We start from the raw sequence: 21,238 nt of genomic DNA on the forward strand, positions 1-21,238 counted from the left end.
ACATTGTCATTTGCACGTGGATAAAGGTGGATGGTTAAAAAAAAATTGTTTAGAAAATACACAATGTATTTTTACACAATAAAACCTGTACAGACTTAACTAAAAGTTGTTATAAACACAGAAAAACCTAAATATTAATAGAAAAAATACATATAGATTTCCTATTGGAATGTGAATGCTACAACGACTAAAAAACCTTGTCTAGGCTAATAAACCAAGTGATAGAGACCCCACAGAACGTCCTTTCAAGTAATTTTTCACCACTGCAAACTGCGCAATGAATTCAGTGGAATTCGTAGCTTAGACACTCTGATTTAATTCAGCCGAAAAATACTTTCTTTAGGACGCAATTAAATTTCAATTAAACGTTAAAACCGGCCGCTTTCCAGGATTGCGCTGCTAATGTTAGTAAAAGCGTCGATGGTGGTACCACTAAGTTACTTTTACCAGTCTTAAGTTGTTTTGGAGAAGATTCCTTATAATTCTTTTAAACGATAATATAAATAACATTTTATTGTTATCTGTTAGGTTACAGTTTCATTAACGTGAAGTTTATTTCTCTGGGTTTACGGTTAAGCCGAAACTGAGGATTAGAGTAAACTCGGACGTTAATAAATCCCCCCCTAACGATATGTACTGCGTTCGGAAGTCAACAAACCATACCGAATGATAATATTTCTATGTCCCCAAGACATACTCTTCAACGTGGGTAAACAATGAGTTAATTTACGGATTAGATCATTCCCTAAAGTTGTTGAATTTTACGAAACGTCGACGATCGTTACTGCATATTACGCAACAGAACTTGGAAAAAAATTTGTAGTCGTCACCTTCGTATGTACAAATTAACCTAAACATCCTTAAAAATGTATCACAAAATCGAGTCTCTTGAGGCAAGAGCACGCGCGCACACAAACATCTACTTTACGCTTATTAACATGTTAATTTTCAAATAATACTTATTAATTTTCGAATAAAAATACATTTGGGCGCGAAGACGTCGGAAAAACGGGGCGTGGTCCTACCTCAGAGAGTCGTAACCCTGTCTGGATGTAGACGGTTGCAAGAGGGGCGACGTGACAGATGGTTCGACTGGTCCCTCCAAAGAACTGCTGGCGAGCTGTGCATGCGCCGTAGACGATGCGATCTTCCTCTTCTGCGTCATCAAGCCTGGTGAACAAAACGGACAAATGTCCAGGTCAAAGAATACTAATATGCAGACACGAATGCACTTCGTTAGTAAGATCATGCAACTTTACTGAATTCATCAAACATCAATTCATTAAAGTCGACGGAAACGCCGAGAATGGGGTGTCCATATCAATCGGTGATGAAAATAGTGAAGTTTAGTAACTCAAATTTCTCGAGCGGTGCAGTTAACCTAAGTTTAAACTAAAATCTACAAAAGGGCTTGAACAGAAGGAATGAAGCTAAAAGACAAAAAAATCCTTACTCTGCCGAAATGCGTTTCCTGGAAATGCTGCCCGTTTAAATTCCTGTGCTTCGCCAATTTTTCCTTATTCATGGGGCTTCCTGCGTTCAAAAGAGGTTTATCGGTCAACAATGCATAGAACAGAAAGCAAATGTGGGGGGATACACATCATACGTTTAAAGAGAACAAGAAATGCGGCTCAACTGAGAGCTCGTCACGCGCAGTGGGGAAACGTAGCTCGCAGCTTCTCCGACGCAAAATCTGGCTCAATGCAAGAAAGCTCAAGTGAAAAGACCTTCGCTAGATCTCCTTTCTACTCTAGAATGCAGAGCAAACATCATTTTGCCTATGCCAGTTGGTTTGTTAATTGTTAGCGCATTGAATGCATTTCTACGCAAGCTGAAGGTGAGTTGATGTTAGCCAAACTCTAATTTAACATAAAACCGCGAGAAAAAAAACTTTGTGTCAATAGCCATCATGCGTTTTACACAGCAAGAACCCTCCTGAGTCAATTTGACTTTCTACCGGGCGTCGTTCTTAGTACGCGTATTTATCACGATTTTTAATGCATCGATGCTTATTTTATATGCCACAACAATACAACCTATAAAAATACCAAACTCACCGATGAAACTAAGTAAAACGGGCAGGAACACCAACCCGTGCGCCGCCCCGAGCAGCACAATCCCCAAGTACATCCTGAAGTAGAACACTTGGAATATCTGCGACTTGGCAAAGTACAGCACAATAATCCCCCCGAATTTCGTCAACGTGATCCCGGAGAATATGGAACTGCCCATTTTTGAGAGCGCGTCGGCCGCCCTCTCCACTCGCGTACGCTTCAACGACACCGAGAAACTGTGCACCAAATGCGAGCAAAATTCCACGCTTATCCCCACCGCCATCACTAAATTCACTAGCGAAACGGCGTTCAAGGTGATGTGCCACCAGTACATCAATCCTCCTAAGTTAACCAGGATCATGGTGATAGTGATCAGCACCACGACGCTGGAGAAAATGTCCAGGCCCATCAGGAGGAACGTGGCCAGGAAGATGGCGAAAAGAGAGATGCCGATGCTTTTGAGCGTGTCCGGCCACATGGTCAAGTATTGTTCGTAGAAGACGTAGAATACGGAGTACGGGAATACTTCCGCTCCCACCTGAAAGAGTATAATCAAGTGCGGGATAACAAAATTCCTAGCTGCGAGCAGTTTTAGAGAGAGATCTTCGTGTAATCAGTGAGCGTCATATACAAATGTCCTATGTATACACTGCTCGAAGTAAAGTTTGACCCACAAAAACTACAAACCAGCCTTGAAGTACGCGAACTTTACCGTTTTGGAAATATCAGTGGAAATCTCCCTAGCGGCCCTCATACTCTCGTAATAATCCTCCGATGTCTTCAAAATCGTGTGGTAAGACATGAAGTAACTGGCTCCCACTTTGGATAAATGGCTGGTTTCATTGGTCAGATAATTCACTCCCTGTCCATAAGCTGCGTGACCCCCTTTCGCGCATTGGTCGTCGGGATTGTCCCGCAGGAAAAATGAAACATATCGTTCGAATTCCGTGGTACCTGGACGTTGTGTGGTCGAGTTAAGGCCAATGTTGCATTGACGGCAGGATGCTGAGAGATAACTTTAAGATTAAAAGCCCAAAAAAACATCAGGCAAATGCTTACAGTTCTCGTGAGGACAGAAACTTCCATCATCGTGCTTCTTACAACAAGAAGTAATGGCTGACCAATCGAAGTAATCGTCCAGCCAACTGCTACTAGGCTTGGCGATGTATGTATTTTCCGGATTCTTGCTGGCCATGTACACCTGCGTGGTCAGTGAATCCAAGCTGCAGTACTGACCCCCGCAGATCAGATTCTGGTCATTATAATCGGAGTAATTCAGTCCCTCTTTGACCACGAAATACATCGGCGGCCCTATACTTAGATAAGTTTCGAGGAACTGGAAATATTTCAGAACGAACGAGTCCTCGGGCATCGACAAATCTTGGTCCAGGCCGATTTCTATATGGGGCACTATGGCTACTGAAGAGCACAGCCAGCCGAAGAAAAATATCATTACAAGGCACCGCACTGGTTTCTTCATTAGTAAAGGCACATAGATTGATTTGAAGAAGGTAAATAAAAGGCCGTCTTGGCCGGTCAGCGCGTCCGGTTCGTTCTTCTTTGATCCCGTCAGGCAGCAGAATATGTCAAACCTAAAGCAACAAACAGAAGGAAATAAATAATTTCACTGATCGTGAGGGGGGATCGTTAATACCTGTTGGAATTCTGCCTTAGCGTATCCAAGGCCAGCAAACTGACGAAACAGGTGATTTGTAGCAAAAAGTCGATGAGCAAGGCCATTCCGGCATACAGGGCGAATGCCCTTACTGCCGGCATATCGGACAAGCTGCCGAGGAAGAAACAGCAGCTTTCCGACACGCTGGTTAGCAGCATGCTGGGGCCCACTTGCCCTAAAGTGCGGCCAATGTGTTGCGCGTTGGTTTCTCCCGGCTTCCTCACGTCACGCTGATGCGTTTGAACTTGAAGGAGAACCCAGAAAATAGTTAGAAGGCCATCTTCTCAATCAGATGTCAGTCAAAGCGCCATGCTTTGACTGACATCTGACGGCTTGTCATCGGTGTTAGTTTGACGTCACAATAAGCCAGTATATTTACGACATCAGAATATGCACCAAAAACGGTGAAATTATTAAAAATTCATTTTTATTAATTCTACAACAACTGAAGACCTAAGTGCAAGAACCAGGCAGCTCTAGACGGAACTCTCGGATCGATGGTTTGGGAAATAGCAACAGGGAACGATGATAGCAACTGCACCAGCAACGGAACGGGCAGGAATAGGACAGGGGGTTTTGATGGCTCCACATCTCAAACCAGCTACCTGATTCTCGCATTCGGGTTTTTAATTTTCCGTGAATTTGCAGTAGCGCAGCTGACTTACCCAAAATAAAAATGTTATCCACTCCAACTGCCAGCACCAAGAATGGAATAACCTCGATGATGATCAATGTAGCTGGAGTGCCCACGAAGCCGAACAACCCCACTGAAGACACCACTGAGGCCAACACTATGGTCACTCCTCCTAGTCCTAATGTGATTTTGCTGTCGATGAGTAATCTCGAGCAGTTGTTCACCTGTCCCAGGGACACTGCGATATACGCGAACATAATCAGATACGAAATCAGGATGGTAATGACGTCTCCCTGCGATTCTCTATCTAATTCATCCTCTACAGATCTTTCACTAGTAAAGGCAATATCCATGAATTCGGAAGAGTTCCCTGCAGTGTAATTCTTCATGAATTCTACATATCGCTTCTCCCACTCCATCGCGGGGACCACTTTAGTCTTATTGTGGTAATTGTTCACTACAAAGGTTAAAATTACTGCCGTGGCGTTCTCGTAGGGCGGATTTTTGGTTAGGCTTTCGCCTGATTTAAGGAACCCCCCGAAGGCAATTGCGGGGTCCACAGGGCCTCCATAAGGCGCTAGACACTCTACATTGTAAGGATTGCTGTAAACGAAACCGAAACTTAGGATTCGTGCATTTGTACCACGCGAATCACTTACGCCGTACACTTCAGCAAAGCATCTAAGTAATTGAGCTCAAATCCGAGAGGATCCACGTCGGTGAAATTGAAAGATTCAATGTCGTTTTGGAAGTATCCCCAAAGACTTTGTATGGAGCATTGGTCCAAAGTAGTCTCGTCTCCTTCGTTCCTCAGAGGAGCAAAGCAAATTTTATCAAATGAATACTCAGTTCCTTCTCCAATAGCTTTAATTTGCTCCTGAAGGTTCAAAACCTCGATCAGGAAGGTGTTGTTAAACGCTGGACCAAAAGTAATGTTTCCCAGCGAGGTCGGATGAACGATTTTCGGCATATTCTTCGCCTTAATGATGATCTGTTCGTTTCGGTAGAAGGGATTGAAGTGAGAGTCGAAGAATTCTTTTTCCACGCGGCTGCGAGACGTGGGCGAGGCCCACAATTCCACGGGATCCGTGGTGATCTGAGGAGATTTTACAGATAAGGAAACGTTTTAATGGAACATGCGCTCTAACGCACCCTTAAGTACTTGACGCCGTGTCCTAGGGTCACCACCAAGCAACATCCGAAGAACAAGATCATCCAAGGCTTTTCGGCGCAAAACGTGCCCCATCTTTGGAAGAAACTTTGCAGGTATGAGTCGGTGTTCGCTCCCAGTCTAAGGCAACAATTAGTAAGCCGCATTAAAGTAATTAACACACAAGTACCTTTCAATGAATGAGGAGGCCACGTCGTACTCTCCCGGAATTTTATTGATGGAATGAGTTTCCATTTCCTGGCCCAATTCTGAGGTAATACCTAAAGGATTAAGCCCTGTTAAATGTCTTGTTCGGCCAACTGTTACAGCCAGTCAACAGTAGCGGGAATGTGGAAATTACAGATTTACTTTATGCGGAAGAAAAGTTGAGTATAAACAGCTTTTTAACTACGGAATTCACAAAATTACTGAGGATGTTTGGTGCTATACAAGAATCCCCCAAATTCGCTCGAAGTACTGACAGTTATTATTTACAATTATTATGCAAACGAGAACTGCGATAGAGACGAGGGGGCAACAAACGGGAAGGAAACTGCGTAAGAAAGAGACGGCGACAGATCACAATCGTTGCGGATATGCAACGGAACTGGCGAAGGCGCGTCTCTAAGCTTCTTCCCGACGTCACTGGTGACGTAAGGGGTACAAATTGACGGTGCGTTGACGGCTTGTCAGCAGCGTCAGATCGACGTCACGCTAAACCTGAATGCTGACAGCGCAAGAGACATGCAGTGGATATGGCGACGATCGGAAATTGTTATTAAAATTTTGCACATTCTGGACGTCGTGAGCATCAAATGGCGATGCCATGACCAAGTTTGGACGACAAATGGTGGGGGCACGAAGTTCTGCCATCGAAAATCGGGCTCCTTGGAGGGGTTTCAGCTGAGAACAGTAACTCCGAGTGATGGTCTTTTGCAGTTCGGATCTTCCGAACGAAGTACTAAGGTATCTCTGTACACGATCGCATTTCACCACCAGACGCAGATTCCTCTCACGTTATGTTACCCCCCCATTCTCATCGACAAATGGCCTATTCATCGAACATCAGTGTTCAATTTACTGACTTATCATTAGATTTGTGCGTTCATGATGAATTCCTAAGATCGACACAACAAAAAGGCAGTACGGTTTTGAGGTTCTAAATCCAAAGAAGTACGCCATGCAAGAGAGTTGTTAGTTACATTATCGTGCAAGTTATTCATGCAACGCTCACGACTAAGACTTTCACACATAGATATGCCCGATGCATTCCAAAGTCATCCCATATCTTCGAGATCTAACACATCTACCGGGTGCCCCTGGCAGGCAGGTCCGCCCTATTGCATTATCGCTTGTCGTCGATGTTCCGATTTTAAGTCGGACACTCTATATATGGTGTCACACAATGGCTATAGTGAAAAATCGCCAGTCGGTTCGTTTAAGGCAGGCATTGTCTGAATCGGTCGAGGACCAAAAACCTGAATAGGGACGAACCGCCTCCCAGGGACATCCCTCATCTACATTAGTCACGTGTGTATCTAACAACAAAAGTGCTTTGAGATTTTCTATGTTTTTTTTTGGAGGAAATTCCGTATTATCACTGACTGACTGCTATGGAAAGTAGATCATCCTCTAAGTACGCAAACTAAATTCGGGTATGTGAACGTGATTGAAGGTTTCACTCGCTCGCCTCAACCCGAATTTAGCTTTCGGTACGGTTAAAAACGGGACTGAAACGTACTAGTTCGATGGCTGCTTTGTAAGGGACTATCTTCGCCCGCACTCGCGTCTCCCAACGCTACCTGCGACGAGTGGAACTCGGCCGAGGCGAGTCGTCGTCCCACAGCCGCGCGCATCTCCTCGGACCCCTGCCCAACTAGGCCAACTACAAGAGAAACACCCCCCTGATGAAAGTGGCTCCGAAACCGGACGTCAGAGAACAATCCCTTTGAAGTTCAGGACCGGTAAAATCGGCCCTCCGCGCGACATGAACCGGAGGGCCTGCCCGGGCCGTGACAAGCGGCCAAAGCGATTGTTCCCTTACGTTATGAACTATTTTGCGTTAGTCAAGATGAGCTTTAGGCGGACAGTCTCACGCGTCTTGTGAGATACCTAAAAATGGCAAGAAACAGTTACAAGTGTCGTCAATCCATTTCGAAAAGCAGATGTGGTTTCTCGACCGTTCGGGCATGTGGAACCCTTTGAACGGTACATTAACGTAACGAGTGTCACGATGCGCCTCAACGTAGCACTACCTCAAGCATGTGGAGCGCGGGGCAAAGTGGCAAGTTCTACAATTAACGCACGCGTGCGGTAATTTGTCTCATGAAACGTGTCCGATTTTTTTTTTTACTGGCCAACACATGTATTGCGTCAACAACAAATCGAAACAATCAATCTAGCTCTAACACAGTGGAACTCGGTAGATCCATCGCTGGCGGACATCGTTAGTGGCGAAGGTCACATGTGGCAGGTTACTTACTTTCCTGACACAAGTTTTCCTACTTGGGAACAACAACGTCGTCTGATAAAGTTTTAATGGTATAAAAGTCCAATATTTAAATATCACGGTATCGCTCGTTTCTGCGGACTTTCAAATGGAATCGCTGACTGTTTACTTTGGCAATACGATTCGCCTTTATCGAGCAGCGAAACGGTGTCGAAATGTTCGTTTCGTTGCCGTTTTGACCCCAGAGCGGTGCGGCAAAGACGTGGGTCTGATTACGAAGTAAAAAATAGGACATGACACTCGTGTACCGGCAGACTCCTGCGGCGAACCGTATGCACGTTAGATAACGACCATTCAAGCCTTTAAGGCCGCTTCTTGCCGGCAATGCCCCGTTCCTGGTCGCAGGGAACTAGGGCCGCTCCCCGAACGAAAAATTAGCGTTTTTCTCCCCCCTGTTGGTGCACGAAACAACCAGAGTCGCCTCGATTTAAAATTCGTAATGACGAAAATTAATGGCTGGCAATTACTCTGGTGCGTTTGAGGACGAATTTAATGCCGACCACTACCAAGATTCATGATTTATAATTAGGCTTCATTAATTGGACATAATAATACTGAATTTGCTAAGAAAAAAGCCAATTTAAATGACATACACTCGGACAGAAAAACATGATGAGCCGTTTCAATACATTGAAAATCGTGCGGTACAACGGAAATCGATCGTTTCGTAACGGCACGAACGACGTACGGTACGCCCATGGCCGAATTTGACGCGCGAGCGACGTCGGAGATTTGACAAACGCCAAGTGCGACGACGTTAGACGCGAACTAAAGTTTGACGTTGCTGGAGCGCTAACCTCAACCGCATGTCCCGACAGTGGCGACGGAGCCGCCCGCGCGGGCTTTGAAGTGTCGTCGAGTGCAATTGACGTGAAAAGACGTTTTTACGTCACTTCAAGGAGCGAACAGGGACGTCCATCGCTGGTCGGTCCTACGTAAATTTAAAATGTCAGTCATAACGCTCAATCCCGCGCGTCAACTGACTACAGATTGAATAGGTCTTTTTCACCTCCCTCTTTCCTTCAGAAGGTAAAAGAACTGATACCATATGCGGCCCCGAAAAACCGCAAAAAGACTAGTCTAGAGGGGCAATCCATCATTGCGGTCTATAAATATATACCGAGAAGGCCACCGGAAGGGATCCGCCGGATGACAATGCCACGGGCGTTATAGCTTTCCCTAACTTTCGCCTCGAGCCCCACACTGTCATTTGTGAAGGGATTGGTTTAGGGACGCGTTTCACTCGTTCGCTCAAATGCTCCCCGTCCTCCTCCAGATATTGGTTTCGAGGCGGTGTACATCGGCATCTCAGCAATTATGTATGCTGTTAGCGCCGAGCCGTTGAGAGTTCGTCAAAATGTGCATATTGAATAAGGGACTTGTTAATATTCAACATTCTGTCCGTACTAAGACGACAATCTATTCGTGCTGGAGAGGACAATAAGAAGTATATGTTTACATTTTAACGGGGCTCGGGTCCACGGCTTGCGGCGCTGGTCAACGCCGGGGAGCAAGAGAGAACCGGGTAGGAGGACGGTAATACGTTATATACGGTGTGGAGCTAAATTTATTACCGCGGATGCTGTGTGTGAAGGGCGCGGTTTTTCAAAGGGGCTCCGGAAACGAAACGATCCGGTTGCCGGCAGTAACGGCGTTGCCGCGTTCGCCCCCGTTGAAAATGTCGAAAAGTTTGGGTGGACTTGAAGTTGATGAGACAGCAACGTAACGAGCATGCGCGCGGGGTCGTGCCCGGTTGAAGACGGGGAAAAATCGATTTTATTTGACGGCACGTGGAATATCAGGTCGTACGCGCTCGGACGGCCGAAGTCGCACGACCGCCGCGCAAAAGTTCCGACTCTCGCGTCGGCGCGTTCCGCGTCGGAAATAGGGAGTAATCGGAACTTCCATTCTCGACGACGCGAGGGGGGGGGGGGTCCACGTAGTTTTGATACCACTCCAGAGGGTTCGATGTGAGGTGAGCGAGCGGCAAACTTGGGCGTGGCCCAAATTGAACGTAAAAGTTTCTGCTTCAACGCCAAGAAAGTCGGTTGCAGACGCGCGACTACCGAAAATAAAATAATTAATTAAGCGGAACGGCGAAAATGCGTAAAAATCGCGCCTTTGAAATTCGATTTTATTCGACGTGGCCGCCAAGACGGTGTCGTTCCCCTTTCGGGTGTCCGGGGTCGCGCCGGGCGGCATGCCTGGACGGATCAAAACGAAAAAGTACATATTTATTTAATCCTTTCGAGTGTGACACACCGGGACCGCTCGAATGAGCGGCGTTCTCCACTTCTCCCCCTCTTGGCTCGGGCAAAAATCAAATAAAAAAGAAAAGGCATAAAAATTTATCTCCATGGCGTCGCCCAATTTTTAACGACTCGAAACGGCAAACGGTGTATGCATTAAACGGGACCCGATCGTAACATGTTAATGTTGAATTTCAGATCGGGTTATGCTTGAACGGTAGCTGATTGGCTCGTGACAACTCAAAATAAATGTTTACTCCGAGGCGGTTATTGACTGTTAGTCCACACATCACCGCAATGAAATGGGAGAAAAAAATAAATAAATAAAATAAAAATTGACGAAAACCGTGCGACCACAACGTTTGTTAGGCAGTTATGGAGACTCACAATACTAAAAGCAGACGAACACAGACAAACACGCACACGAATGGCAAAAAACCGATCCGCACTTCCCTCGCGTCGTCGCAAGAGAAGCGGGGATCGAATCCTGCCTCGGACAAGCAACGGCCCACCATCAGCGACAACTATACCTTCACCGACACCTCCGCCATCTTCCACTTCAACATCGGACACACCCTCACGGACACAATCTGACGGCTCATTTACCAGTATGACGCCTGTCAAATACGTTAAACCCAAATAATTTCCTTATGACGAAACCGTAAAATTCGTTTTAATGCAACGACAATTGAACGTGATCGCATGACGCACACAATAAATCGTTAGAACTATGAGGGGGGAAAAAAATATATATGCAAAAATAACCATTTACACCACAAATGAAAAAACCACAAACACTCGTACATGGACACGTGACCTTTTACTTGTCCAAAGAGAGCAACACAGACTCGGTGCGCCGGACTTTTAGTTGAAAAACAACCGTCACCAACGTCAAACTGCGACGTCAACTTACCCAGAGATTTCCCATTGGCGCAGAGGCACACGGCCAGCAGGAATAACAGAGACCCGACGAGGAAGGTTACCGTCATGAGGATGGCTACGCCGTCGAAACCCAGTATGCGGAAGGGCTGCGGTTTGGGGGGTTGGGGCGGCGGCACCGGACAGCTGGCTTCGCAGTCTACGCAGCTGCAGGCCGGCGTTTTGTCCTGGAACGAGCACGAACCTGATTATACGACTTACCTGGTCGCTCGCGTTTGACGTTGACTTGGTCAACGCTCGTTGGTTTCGTCTCTTTGGTTTATTTTTTAAAGAAAATTACCCTACACCTGTCAATCTCGCGGCCCTACCAAACGCCTATACTCTAGAGAAATACACGAGGGTGACGATAACATTTCTGTCAATGCGGATCGACGAAAAAGTTCGTCGGGCAGAATCTCCGTGCTCGTTCGCTCGTGCCCACGTAGAGTTGGGCCCCTGCCTCCGTGGGGACGCTCGTTTGGGGGGTTCGCGTTCCGGGAGGTCGCCCCGAGCGCGGTCGAAATTCACCACTCTCGTGGCGCTCCGGCAGGTGGCGCAAACCAAATTTTGAGGGCCCACCGAAAGCCTCGTTTCCCGCTTGAAGCCGTTCGACGACCGAGATCGAAGGTCTGCACTCCAAGGCTGTTCGGTACTGCAGGATCCGCACGAGCTACGTAATCGCAAATGTAGCTCGGTGATGAAGCACGAAATTAGCCGTAACAAAAACCATTTTCGTTTTTTCTTAATGACCCCACGTAGCTGGGGTATCTGCTTCGGTGACCAGGTGCTCGGCGATGAAACATCGATATGTAAAACGTCGTTGGACCTGACACAACTCCGTACTTCCGCCGGCATTCGACCAAACCTCTCACTAGTTATCCCCGTGGGGTTTTCGCCGGGCAGTTCCAAGTGCGACCTCCGTCGCCGCAACTTCCAGGCTTTCCACAAATAAACCTTGACGTGTGGAAAAACCATGTCGGACTTTGGACGCGATCCAACAACATTAATATCCAACAATTAGCAATATGGACAGCGGCTGCCTCTCGTCATCCATCGGCGCAAATAAAACGTAAAAATATCGCTTAATGTAAACTCACGTTCAGAGGCTGGCTGCACGGGGTGATGGGAGGATTCATTGGGGTGTAGTTGCCCACTTTGGCCGACGTCGAATTGATGTAGTTGATCTGAAAAGGCACGAAGGGGTTCGAGGGTCCGGCGCTGCCCATGAACTCGAACCAACGGCCCGAGGTGCATCGCAACGCGCCCCAACTGCCGCACATCAGATCCAGCGCCAGCTGCCCGGTGGAGGGCACGCTAACCTGCTCAGAAACTCGTTGAGTGCCCGCCCGGACGCGTACGAACCTCACTCACCTGCTTGCAAGAGTCGAACGTTTTGTCCATGTAATCCTGAGTAATGTAGTAATTCAAGGCGGTAATGTAAGTCTTGTTGGTGGTGCTGTCAGTTTTGGTCTCTTTCACTTCAAGGAAAGTTGACTGACGCGTCGAGCACGTCATTTGACAGATGCTTTCGACCAGGTTTGACATACAACTAGGACACCTGAAAGGAGGCGGAAATTTTCGACATTAAAAAAAAAAAAAAAATGACAAACGCCACGTTGCCACGGTCCTCGTGTCTGTCTACTTCTTAGGTAGAGCACGAGTCGCGTCACTGCGTATGCCGCGAGGCGATCAGTCACCTTTTCAAAAAGTTCGCAGCCAGCGAAATGCTCCTGTCCATGGTCTTCAGCTGCGCATCGTCGCAGCAGACGCTCGAAGGGTCTAGGTTGGGGCACCATTTCTTCAAGACGTCCTCTCCCGTTCGGTTGAGGGATTGCGGGGGCCCGTTGTAGGCGCAATTCTGCGACAGGCCCCCGCTCTTGTGACACTCCCCGTACCAGATGCAACGTCCATTGTTGTTCGGTGGCTCGGGAGGAGGATCTGTGCGACTTGTGGACGTGTTTTCTTGGGCGGAAAGGACCTAAACGATTAGGTGTGAATAAATAAATATTTTATTTATTTATTTATTTTTTTATTTTTTTTTATTTTTTTTTTATTTTTTGTTTATTATATGTGTGTTTCATGTCGCTCCGCAGTTGAAAGGCGTGAAACGATCATTCGTTAACGAGCGCGACCGCATTGAACAGATTGTGATGAATGTCTAGTTCAAGCTCCAAGGCTGCGGCCGTGTTTTACTTCTTATTTCTCCTTACTCATCAAGTCTCACGGTTTTCGCTTTCCTTGAAGGTTCGCCGGTTTTACTCGGAAAAATTGATGAAAATAGCGAAGAAGGACTGAACCGAGTACGCAATTATCCGGGCAATTATCGAGCTTTGTTGCCGAGAAAACGTAATAAATAAAAGTCGACTTTGGAGAGAACCGCGAGCGTTCGGTTTCACCCCGAGCTATTTCTGTTGGAGTGAAATTAACCGGAATTAGGCCCCAATAAAATATTTATATTTCCCACGGCCTGCCGGCTAAATGTGGCGCCATTAACGGGCGGTTCCGTGAACGAAGGAGACTTCCCTGGCCCCCATCGCTCGTTGACCCATTAACGTCGAGAAGTCGGGGCGGAGGATGTATAAATATTTCGTTAAAAACGCGATTAAAAGTCCATTGGTGTAAGGTCGTCCGAAGGGGGGGGTCGAGGACAATTGCGTCGACTTAGCCGAAGAATGAGGTCGGAATATTAAACTAAAATTTCGAGAGGAATATTAAACGAATAACAAAGAATCCGCGCGCATTCAGGCTTAATAGTGGCACAAAGGTCTTTGGATTTTGACCCCCGCGAGCTCCGTTCAAAGCACAAAAATTAAAGGTCTCTCAGCAGACGCCGAGGCTGTTCCCACACCATCTGATGACCTCCAATAAACGTTCTATGGAATTAAATAGAATTCAATTATGAACGCGACGCCGGAGTAGTGCAATGCATTTGGAGTAGTGTTGAGGGCCATGCGATGAGGAGAATAATGGCGGCTATCAGGTGTTCCCGGCACTCGATTATTTAAAACTGGTGATTTCACGTTTGCTTTGTGACCCGCGGGCTGGGGCAATTATTACTTGGTAAGAATGCGAGGATTATCAATCAAAATAACGATATCTGCTTATCTCTGGCAGCGTGATTCAAGTGAAAATTCTCGCTGCGAAATCTCGTCAAATCTCAGGTGGTCGCCCGAGTTCGATCGAGTATGACAAATCCGTATGAAAATGACGGTTCTCGCGAAGGGGGGCCGCCCAAGGGCGGGCGCGGCGAAGGGTCTTCCGCCCGAACTCGAAAACGACGACGAATTTTCCCTCCGCGCGTGACCCGCACGGAGCGTCGTTTGTTTTCCGTTACGCCCATAAATACCCGAGGAAAACGAAAAATATTTTGCTCAGATCCGCCCACGGGATCGTGCCGCGCGTTCCGAAATTAGCGCTCACGGGGAAAAATTTGCGAACAGGCAACTGGGCCGACAATGCTTAGAGCCGCCGCGGCGGCAGAGTCGGATTTCGGGGGCCTCGAATCCTTGGAATTGACGGCCGTCAATCTCTGACGGCGAAGCCCTTGCGGGGTCCTTCCTCGAAAACCTCCGAGGTAAACTCAGGAACCGTCCTCGCTTTTGGTCTCTAGCTACTTTCAAGTTCGCGCTACTATTAATACCCCCCAGAGCTATTCATAGGACTTCGAATACGATAATAGGTCGACACGTAATAGAAATGAGCGCGAGGTGGATCAGGACCGTCTGAAAATGCAGCGAGACAGCTCAAGCGAAAGGCCCTGGATGGGCGCGGCCGGGTCATCGACGACAGGTCTTTGGGGGAGTACCGAACGTGCGAAGTTTAAAGCAGCACGAGGAACCTCCCTCGGCTTGGCGAAAGCACCACTTCGAAGGTGGGACGAGCCGAGATTCGGGAAGTCCCGAGACGTCCTCCTTGTGCCTCCGAGAGTTGGATCCGTTGGACGCACGGAACCGCAATGAAGTTGCCGGAGTGGAGCGGCACGTAGCGAAGCTCTTTCCACGCGGGGGTGAAGCTTTGAAGGGGGCAAATGCCGTGCGTTCAAAAAAAGAAATCCGGTCAAGTGGGTTTTGGTACTGTGGGGCCGTACGTCTTTGATACGTTCCACGTAGTCCCGGATAAATGAGCTTCGCTCGTATACGACTCCATCGACATCCGCCATTTGTAGATTTTTTCCTAATTGAAACGAGTCTTCATCGCGGGCTCGTGCGTTGGTTCGTCGACGTTTTCCAAGTGCTAAAATGGACGTTTACGCCCCAACAAAACTCCTCCATCGTTCGAGTCTCGTTTTCGGAATGCGGACGGGGGCACCGCCTTTGCGGCATCCGCTGCGCACGGGGCAAGTAAACAAACATTAATTAAATTTATTTATATTTGATTTTTTCTTGAGCGCCCTCCGAAGGACAAACTAAAAGTGAGGTTAGGTCGCGTTTCTACCTGGGATTACGTAGACCGTACCGACTGCACGTTCTACTCGATTGGAATTCTTCTAAGGCGCACGGTAAAGCTCGATGGCGTAACGGTGAACGAATTTACGGAAAAAGACTCGCAAAGGAACGAGGGTGGAACACAACTAAGAAACCAAACGCCGTTGGATTTCACAACTCATTTAATGCCTACGTAAGTAGTCAACAGCCCCCCCAACGAGTCAACTGAGAGTAGACGAATACCCCTGCAGAAAAGCATCCTGGAAAACCAATTTCCTGGCGGACCCTCCTGCAGAACAGGAGCAGCTTCAAACAACCACCCCAGAAACCACCACCCTAACCTGCAACTCATAAACGCACAGGCCTACGATTCGTTTACAGCAATAAGCGAATAATGAGCAGTTTAGCTCCTTGGCTCCGGTAATTATCCGAGTCTCAAAAAATAATTCGCATCTTGCCTAATTGTCCCAGGTGTTTAGGGGTGGCATGGGGCGAAGATCGCCGAGCAACTTTGGCGTACACACTGGAGACGTCGTAGATGATTGCTTTGTGATGAGTCGTGAGGTATTTCGACGTACAACAACCTTATTGGTGATCAACCCCTCAAGTTGGGACCTACTCGAAAGGTTTAGAGCGGGGCCACTGCTTGAAGGTGATAAGCTCGAAACAAGAATTGCGGCCGAGTTCGAATAGGGCCCCTGCCTCGAGGAACGTAATCGAATTAATTACCCGAAACGGGGTTTATATCGTCCCAATGATTATGCAGACAAAAATTAAAATCCTGATAATCAGAGAAAACAAACATTTTATGTTGATGAGACATTCAATTCCTGATAATGCAGCAGGAGAAAGTTCACACTTTCTTCTATCTGAGTCGAGGCGCTACTGCGCATTACAATAACCATGATAAATGCAAATTACTGAATCAGACCATATTTTAAAATTAATTAAAATAAATAAACACCCTTTATCAAAACAATCACATGCCACTATTTCACCAGCGTGCATATCTCCGTCCTCGTTCCTTAAGATGTCTTAACGCCGCGGCAAGAGATGGAGATACTCACAAATCTACATGACCATCTAAGGTGACAAAACCTTTTTTTTGCAATACATCGTCGGATATCCACCCATGGAGTTTAGTGACGATCGTTGAATGCACCAAATTTCAACGAAAGCAATATATGTCGCTTACCTCACTTGTACAAATAAAAATTAGCAGGAATCCATAGTAAAGCAGCCTTGACACCATGGTCTTCATTGCTCAGCGACGATTTTCCAAACGAAGTTGTTGGTTTCCTCGGTTCTAAACTTAAAACTAAAATAAATAAATATCACAAGTTCTTTGTTTTAGTTTATTTTGTTGCACGATCTTGGCACTAATACACGATTCTACACGCGCATAAACATGATTAACATTAGATTTGCCACTGAAAAATAAAACCCAACTGGCTCACTAGGCAACCGAACGCGACTGTCCGACACGAAAAAATTGATAGCTTTCATTTGTGTTCAATTGATGTTGAAGGGCGCAAGCGCGGGCAAAACAGAAGGTTATGCGACGTTGCCGTGGGTTAAAGCTTTGAGTTTATTAAAACAAACCGATAAAATCATAACTATTTTCATTTGCAGCTATTACAAGGAAACGGAATTATTTTTAAGCGAACAGCGCACAATTGGACTCTTCTTTTAGAAATTCGAGCCAATATTTAAGAGCGATTTCGACTAAGCGAACGCGCTAAATGACCAATCAAAATCCTTTGTGCCTGCGTGACGTCGTTCAGATGCACTATTAATAATACCGACAACTATTTTTCCAAATAACTCCTTGCATTTTTTTAAAGGGGGTTGCTAATTATAAAATTCATCGTTAACGATACAGTTTCCATATATTTACATACGATCAACATAACAAATATTTTACAGCTGCTCAAAACAATAACGTTTGGACCGATTTATGAAAAAAATTCTGTGCAACAGCAGTTGAAAATGTAAATGCAGATTCACTTATATACTCTCTAAAACGAGCAGAACATGATTGCGCTAAAATCTCACCATACTCGAAAAGGAAATAAAACTCAACGAAGCAAGAGAAAAATGAAAACGGTGAAACTGTGAAGTAATGGTGTTTAAGCCGTGCTTATTTGATGAGGACAGCTTAAATGTGTCCGCAATGGCACATGCGACTTTTTCCCTGTTCAATTAAATGTATAAATTACACATGCAGTTTAATTGAATATTTCGAAAGGGAGGGTCAAAAGACCAGCACACTGCCATTTGGGACCACACACACACACACACACACGACGATTTATGTATGTGGGCGAAAACAATGATTGATGACCGCCAAAATCGTCGTCAAGACCCAAACGAGTTTCGACGTAATAAATAATTAGATTTTTCATTTTAATGCGTTCATAAAATCATGGCGACGGGGTCTTCTATGCACTCTTTGAAGGCTTGCAACCATCTTGCCCCGACAGCTCCATCCACCACCCTGTGATCGCAGCTCAGAGTCACAGTTAGGTACTGAGCTTCCCGAAATCTGAAACTTTACGTTAGTCAAGAATTATTAGTTTATGCAAGAAGAAATACCCTTTTTCCTTAGTTTCGTCCGGGACTAATCGAGTAACTGAAGTTCCTATTGCCAATATACAGCTCTGTGGAGGATTGATTATGGCACAGAAATGATTAATACCGAACATTCCTAAATTCGACACGCTGATGGTACCGCCTAAAAGAAGAACGAAGATGAGATGAAGAAGAAAGAAAACTACTAAGCGTAAGGCTTGCCTTGGAATTCGTGCGGTTGCAATTTTCCATCCCTAGCTTTGCCCGCCAATTCCTTCACTATTTTACTAATCTCTACAACTCCCTTGTTGTTGACTTCCCACACAATAGGGGTAATCAGACCTTTATCTGTGGAAACAGCCACGCTCACATCCACGTTCCTGAACTGCCTGATTACTGTATCTAACCAATGGGAGTTCGCTTCAGGCACCTGAAATAGTGTTTCGCAAATCTCGTTAAGTAAAAAAAACGATAAATTCTTTTCGATCAAAAGACGAAATTTCATATTTATATCAAACCTTTTGGGAAGCTACGGCAGTAGCTTTCACTATGAAATCGTTGACGCTGAGTTTCACTCCTTGTTTCTCCAGTTTCTTGTTATATTTGGATCGGACTTTCATGAGGGCGTCTACGTTAACTTCCTGCGTGAGGTAGTAATGGGGAATTAGCTGCTTCGACTCCAACAGCCTCTTCGCGATCGTTTTACGTATATTTGACACTAAAGGAAAAGTAGTTGCTACTGTACTTTTTGATAGTAATGATAGTTACCTGAAATATCGACAAATGGTCCGGGAGATGAAGGAGCCGCGTGGGCTGCTGCTGCTGCGTGAGGGGCGATATCAGGAGCAGTAGCGGCAACTGCAATTAATTAACCCAGATTTATTTACATTTTATCTTTTCCCTGTCGATGAACACCCAACAGAGTTAACCGAACCTTGCTAAAAATGGTTTATACTCCCAAGAGCCCTTGCCAAATGAATTATTTATTTTAAATGAGAAATGTAATTAATCTCTTTTCTGTAATATAGCCATCGATCGTTATATAATTGATGACTATTGTGATATAATTACTTTCTTTCAATAGTCGCGACAATCTGCCCCCAGGCATACACCATACATACCGTGTGCCCCAAGATCGGATGATGTAATAGCTCCAAATAATCCAGTACCTTTGCCCTGCAGTCTTATGTTTCGTTGTTCGGCAAGTCTTTTCGCCATGGGGCTCGCGTATACCCGGCCTCCAGCGCCATAATCTGCAGCTGAAAGGTAAGGACACGACACCGAAATAGTAGGAATGAAAAGTAGAAATGCAAATTATTATATTGTAATTTTTTTTAAACTGTTGAACATAGTCAGAACGTGGGTAAATCTGTGTTGAATCTCAAAGATGACGATAAATTGGGTACAAGTGACACTTCCTGCAGACAAATGACAATTCCATATAGTCTCCCTAATTGAACAACATCAATACGATCCACATTACACTAACGCGGAAATCCAGAAACAAATAAAGAACTTTCTTACCTGGTGCTGGAGATGGGGGCACAGGTGCGACAGGGATAGGCACAGTTGAAACAGGAGCAGCTGCTGCAGATGACTTTGATGGTCCTGTACCATCATCTTTGAAGTCTTTAAACGCCGCAATGTCGCTCTCGTTTTCCACAATAACACATACCTACACACGTTTCATCACAATTGTTTGTTACACATGTGATATTAAAGTACCCACCAATTTTCCAACTGGCACATCTTTGCTGCCTGCAGGAATTAAGATTTTGGCTAAATATCCCTCCTCTGGAGTTTCAAAGCCCATTGTAGCCTTGTCGGTCTCAATCTCTGCCAGCAAGTCACCCTCATTCAGTTTATCGCCCTCTTTTTTCTCCCAACTGATTATTGTCCCTAATTCCATGGTAGGTGACAGCGCAGGCAAGGTTACTTTGATGTGGGAGGGAAGGTCGCTGGAGTAATATCTTAAGGTTTCTGTGGCACATTTGCATGGTTTCAGGAGTTGACTCTTTGTGCTAGTAAGAAGTGCCCTGAAGTTAATGAAACTTTGTCATTAAGTGTAACAGACACGTTTAAGGAGAAGTTATTGCAGCATTATTTTAACTGAAACGAAGGCCGTCTCTGAAATGTTGGATGATCTTATGGTAAGAACATGTTGATAATAAATCTATCAATATATTGCTTAACATAAATATGGCAAAGTTGTGGTGACACTGAAGCGAGACTTTCGTTGATAAGGAAACCTTTAACAGCTCTTGAGATAAAAAAATACTTTAGGAGGAAGATTACAACTAACAATAGCTCAATTGTTTGACTAACTCAGCTGTTGCTCTGTTGCATAACTGAGACCGCTAAAGAGCGGAGTGTTTTCACAGATAGATGGACACTTCAACTGCATGATAATAGACTAAAATAACTGAAACCCCCCAAGTTGGAGTGGCCAAATTGAGGGAGAAGTGGACGTCTTATGTCACACTAAAAGACCTGTTATGTAAGCGAATTATTTGAAAGGATACGCCTTGAAATGGGCTCAGAAAATGCCTCACCTGTGACAGTGTCGGTTCCTCACACTTTGCAAGGAAATATTTCGTAAAATTTGCGCTCGAACAGTCTTTTTGACCACCTCTTTGACTGCGTCACTCTTTGAAATTACGGTCCGGAACATGGTTTTTGATTAGTTGCGTGAAACTTCGGGATGGAGCGATATGAGGGTGACCGAAATTTTAATTCACTATCTTCGTAACCGTAAGGTCATTTAAAAGACTTCTACGGTAGATATCTGTGGCTCACTCGCCGATCTGACGTTATCAACATGTCTCGAAAAATGAAGTGACGTAAATGTCGCAAAAAAAATTTATGACAATCTGACATTTTTATATCAGTTTTGTAAATTCGACGAACTCTAGAAGAAAAACGAAAGAGGTATAAAGGCGACTGGCCATGTGTGTGAGTAAGGCAAATATAGTGCTATGGCCAGTGATAGGGATTACATCATACGTCTGAGTCGATTTCGTATGCATTTGTATACTGTACGTATTGATTAGTTTA

General features: G+C 45.5%; 3 protein-coding genes across 7 annotated transcripts in view; 1 reads left to right on the forward strand and 2 right to left on the reverse strand.

Moving 5' to 3' along the window:
- Window positions 1-21,238, forward strand: part of LOC136340231 (short-chain dehydrogenase/reductase family 16C member 6) — an 89,096-nt gene that overhangs the window by 66,372 nt on the left and 1,486 nt on the right. The gene's annotated exons all lie outside the window — the stretch shown is intronic.
- Window positions 46-17,102, reverse strand: Npc1a (Niemann-Pick type C-1a). 4 transcript variants are annotated; one of them, XM_066284100.1, is made up of 17 exons: window positions 16,809-17,102; window positions 12,887-13,167; window positions 12,561-12,747; window positions 12,287-12,508; window positions 11,185-11,377; window positions 10,802-10,888; window positions 7,255-7,398; window positions 5,704-5,794; window positions 5,516-5,654; window positions 5,023-5,459; window positions 4,395-4,966; window positions 3,709-3,973; window positions 3,114-3,646; window positions 2,767-3,059; window positions 2,058-2,592; window positions 1,454-1,533; window positions 1,028-1,170 (listed from the first exon to the last, which is right to left on the reverse strand). In XM_066284100.1, exons 1-17 carry the CDS (start codon window positions 16,872-16,874, stop codon window positions 1,165-1,167), a joined length of 4,131 nt encoding a protein of 1,376 aa, XP_066140197.1. In that variant the 5' UTR covers window positions 16,875-17,102; the 3' UTR covers window positions 1,028-1,164. The 4 variants fall into 4 exon arrangements, with proteins under 4 accessions (XP_066140196.1, XP_066140198.1, XP_066140199.1 ...); XM_066284099.1 differs by lacking the exon at window positions 1,454-1,533 and having other exon boundaries at window positions 46-1,170; XM_066284101.1 differs by lacking the exons at window positions 1,454-1,533; window positions 10,802-10,888 and having other exon boundaries at window positions 46-1,170.
- On the reverse strand, window positions 17,484-21,071 carry muc (dihydrolipoamide S-acetyltransferase muc). 2 transcript variants are annotated; one of them, XM_066284123.1, is made up of 9 exons: window positions 20,737-21,062; window positions 19,914-20,220; window positions 19,709-19,859; window positions 19,306-19,443; window positions 18,953-19,042; window positions 18,703-18,902; window positions 18,407-18,614; window positions 18,209-18,347; window positions 17,484-18,158 (listed from the first exon to the last, which is right to left on the reverse strand). In XM_066284123.1, exons 1-9 carry the CDS (start codon window positions 20,853-20,855, stop codon window positions 18,029-18,031), a joined length of 1,482 nt encoding a protein of 493 aa, XP_066140220.1. In that variant the 5' UTR covers window positions 20,856-21,062; the 3' UTR covers window positions 17,484-18,028. The 2 variants fall into 2 exon arrangements, with proteins under 2 accessions (XP_066140220.1, XP_066140221.1); XM_066284124.1 differs by lacking the exon at window positions 19,306-19,443 and having other exon boundaries at window positions 20,737-21,071.

The sequence above is a fragment of the Euwallacea fornicatus genome, chromosome 7, assembly GCF_040115645.1.
Source record: "Euwallacea fornicatus isolate EFF26 chromosome 7, ASM4011564v1, whole genome shotgun sequence".
NCBI classification, from domain to species: Eukaryota; Metazoa; Arthropoda; class Insecta; order Coleoptera; family Curculionidae; genus Euwallacea; species Euwallacea fornicatus.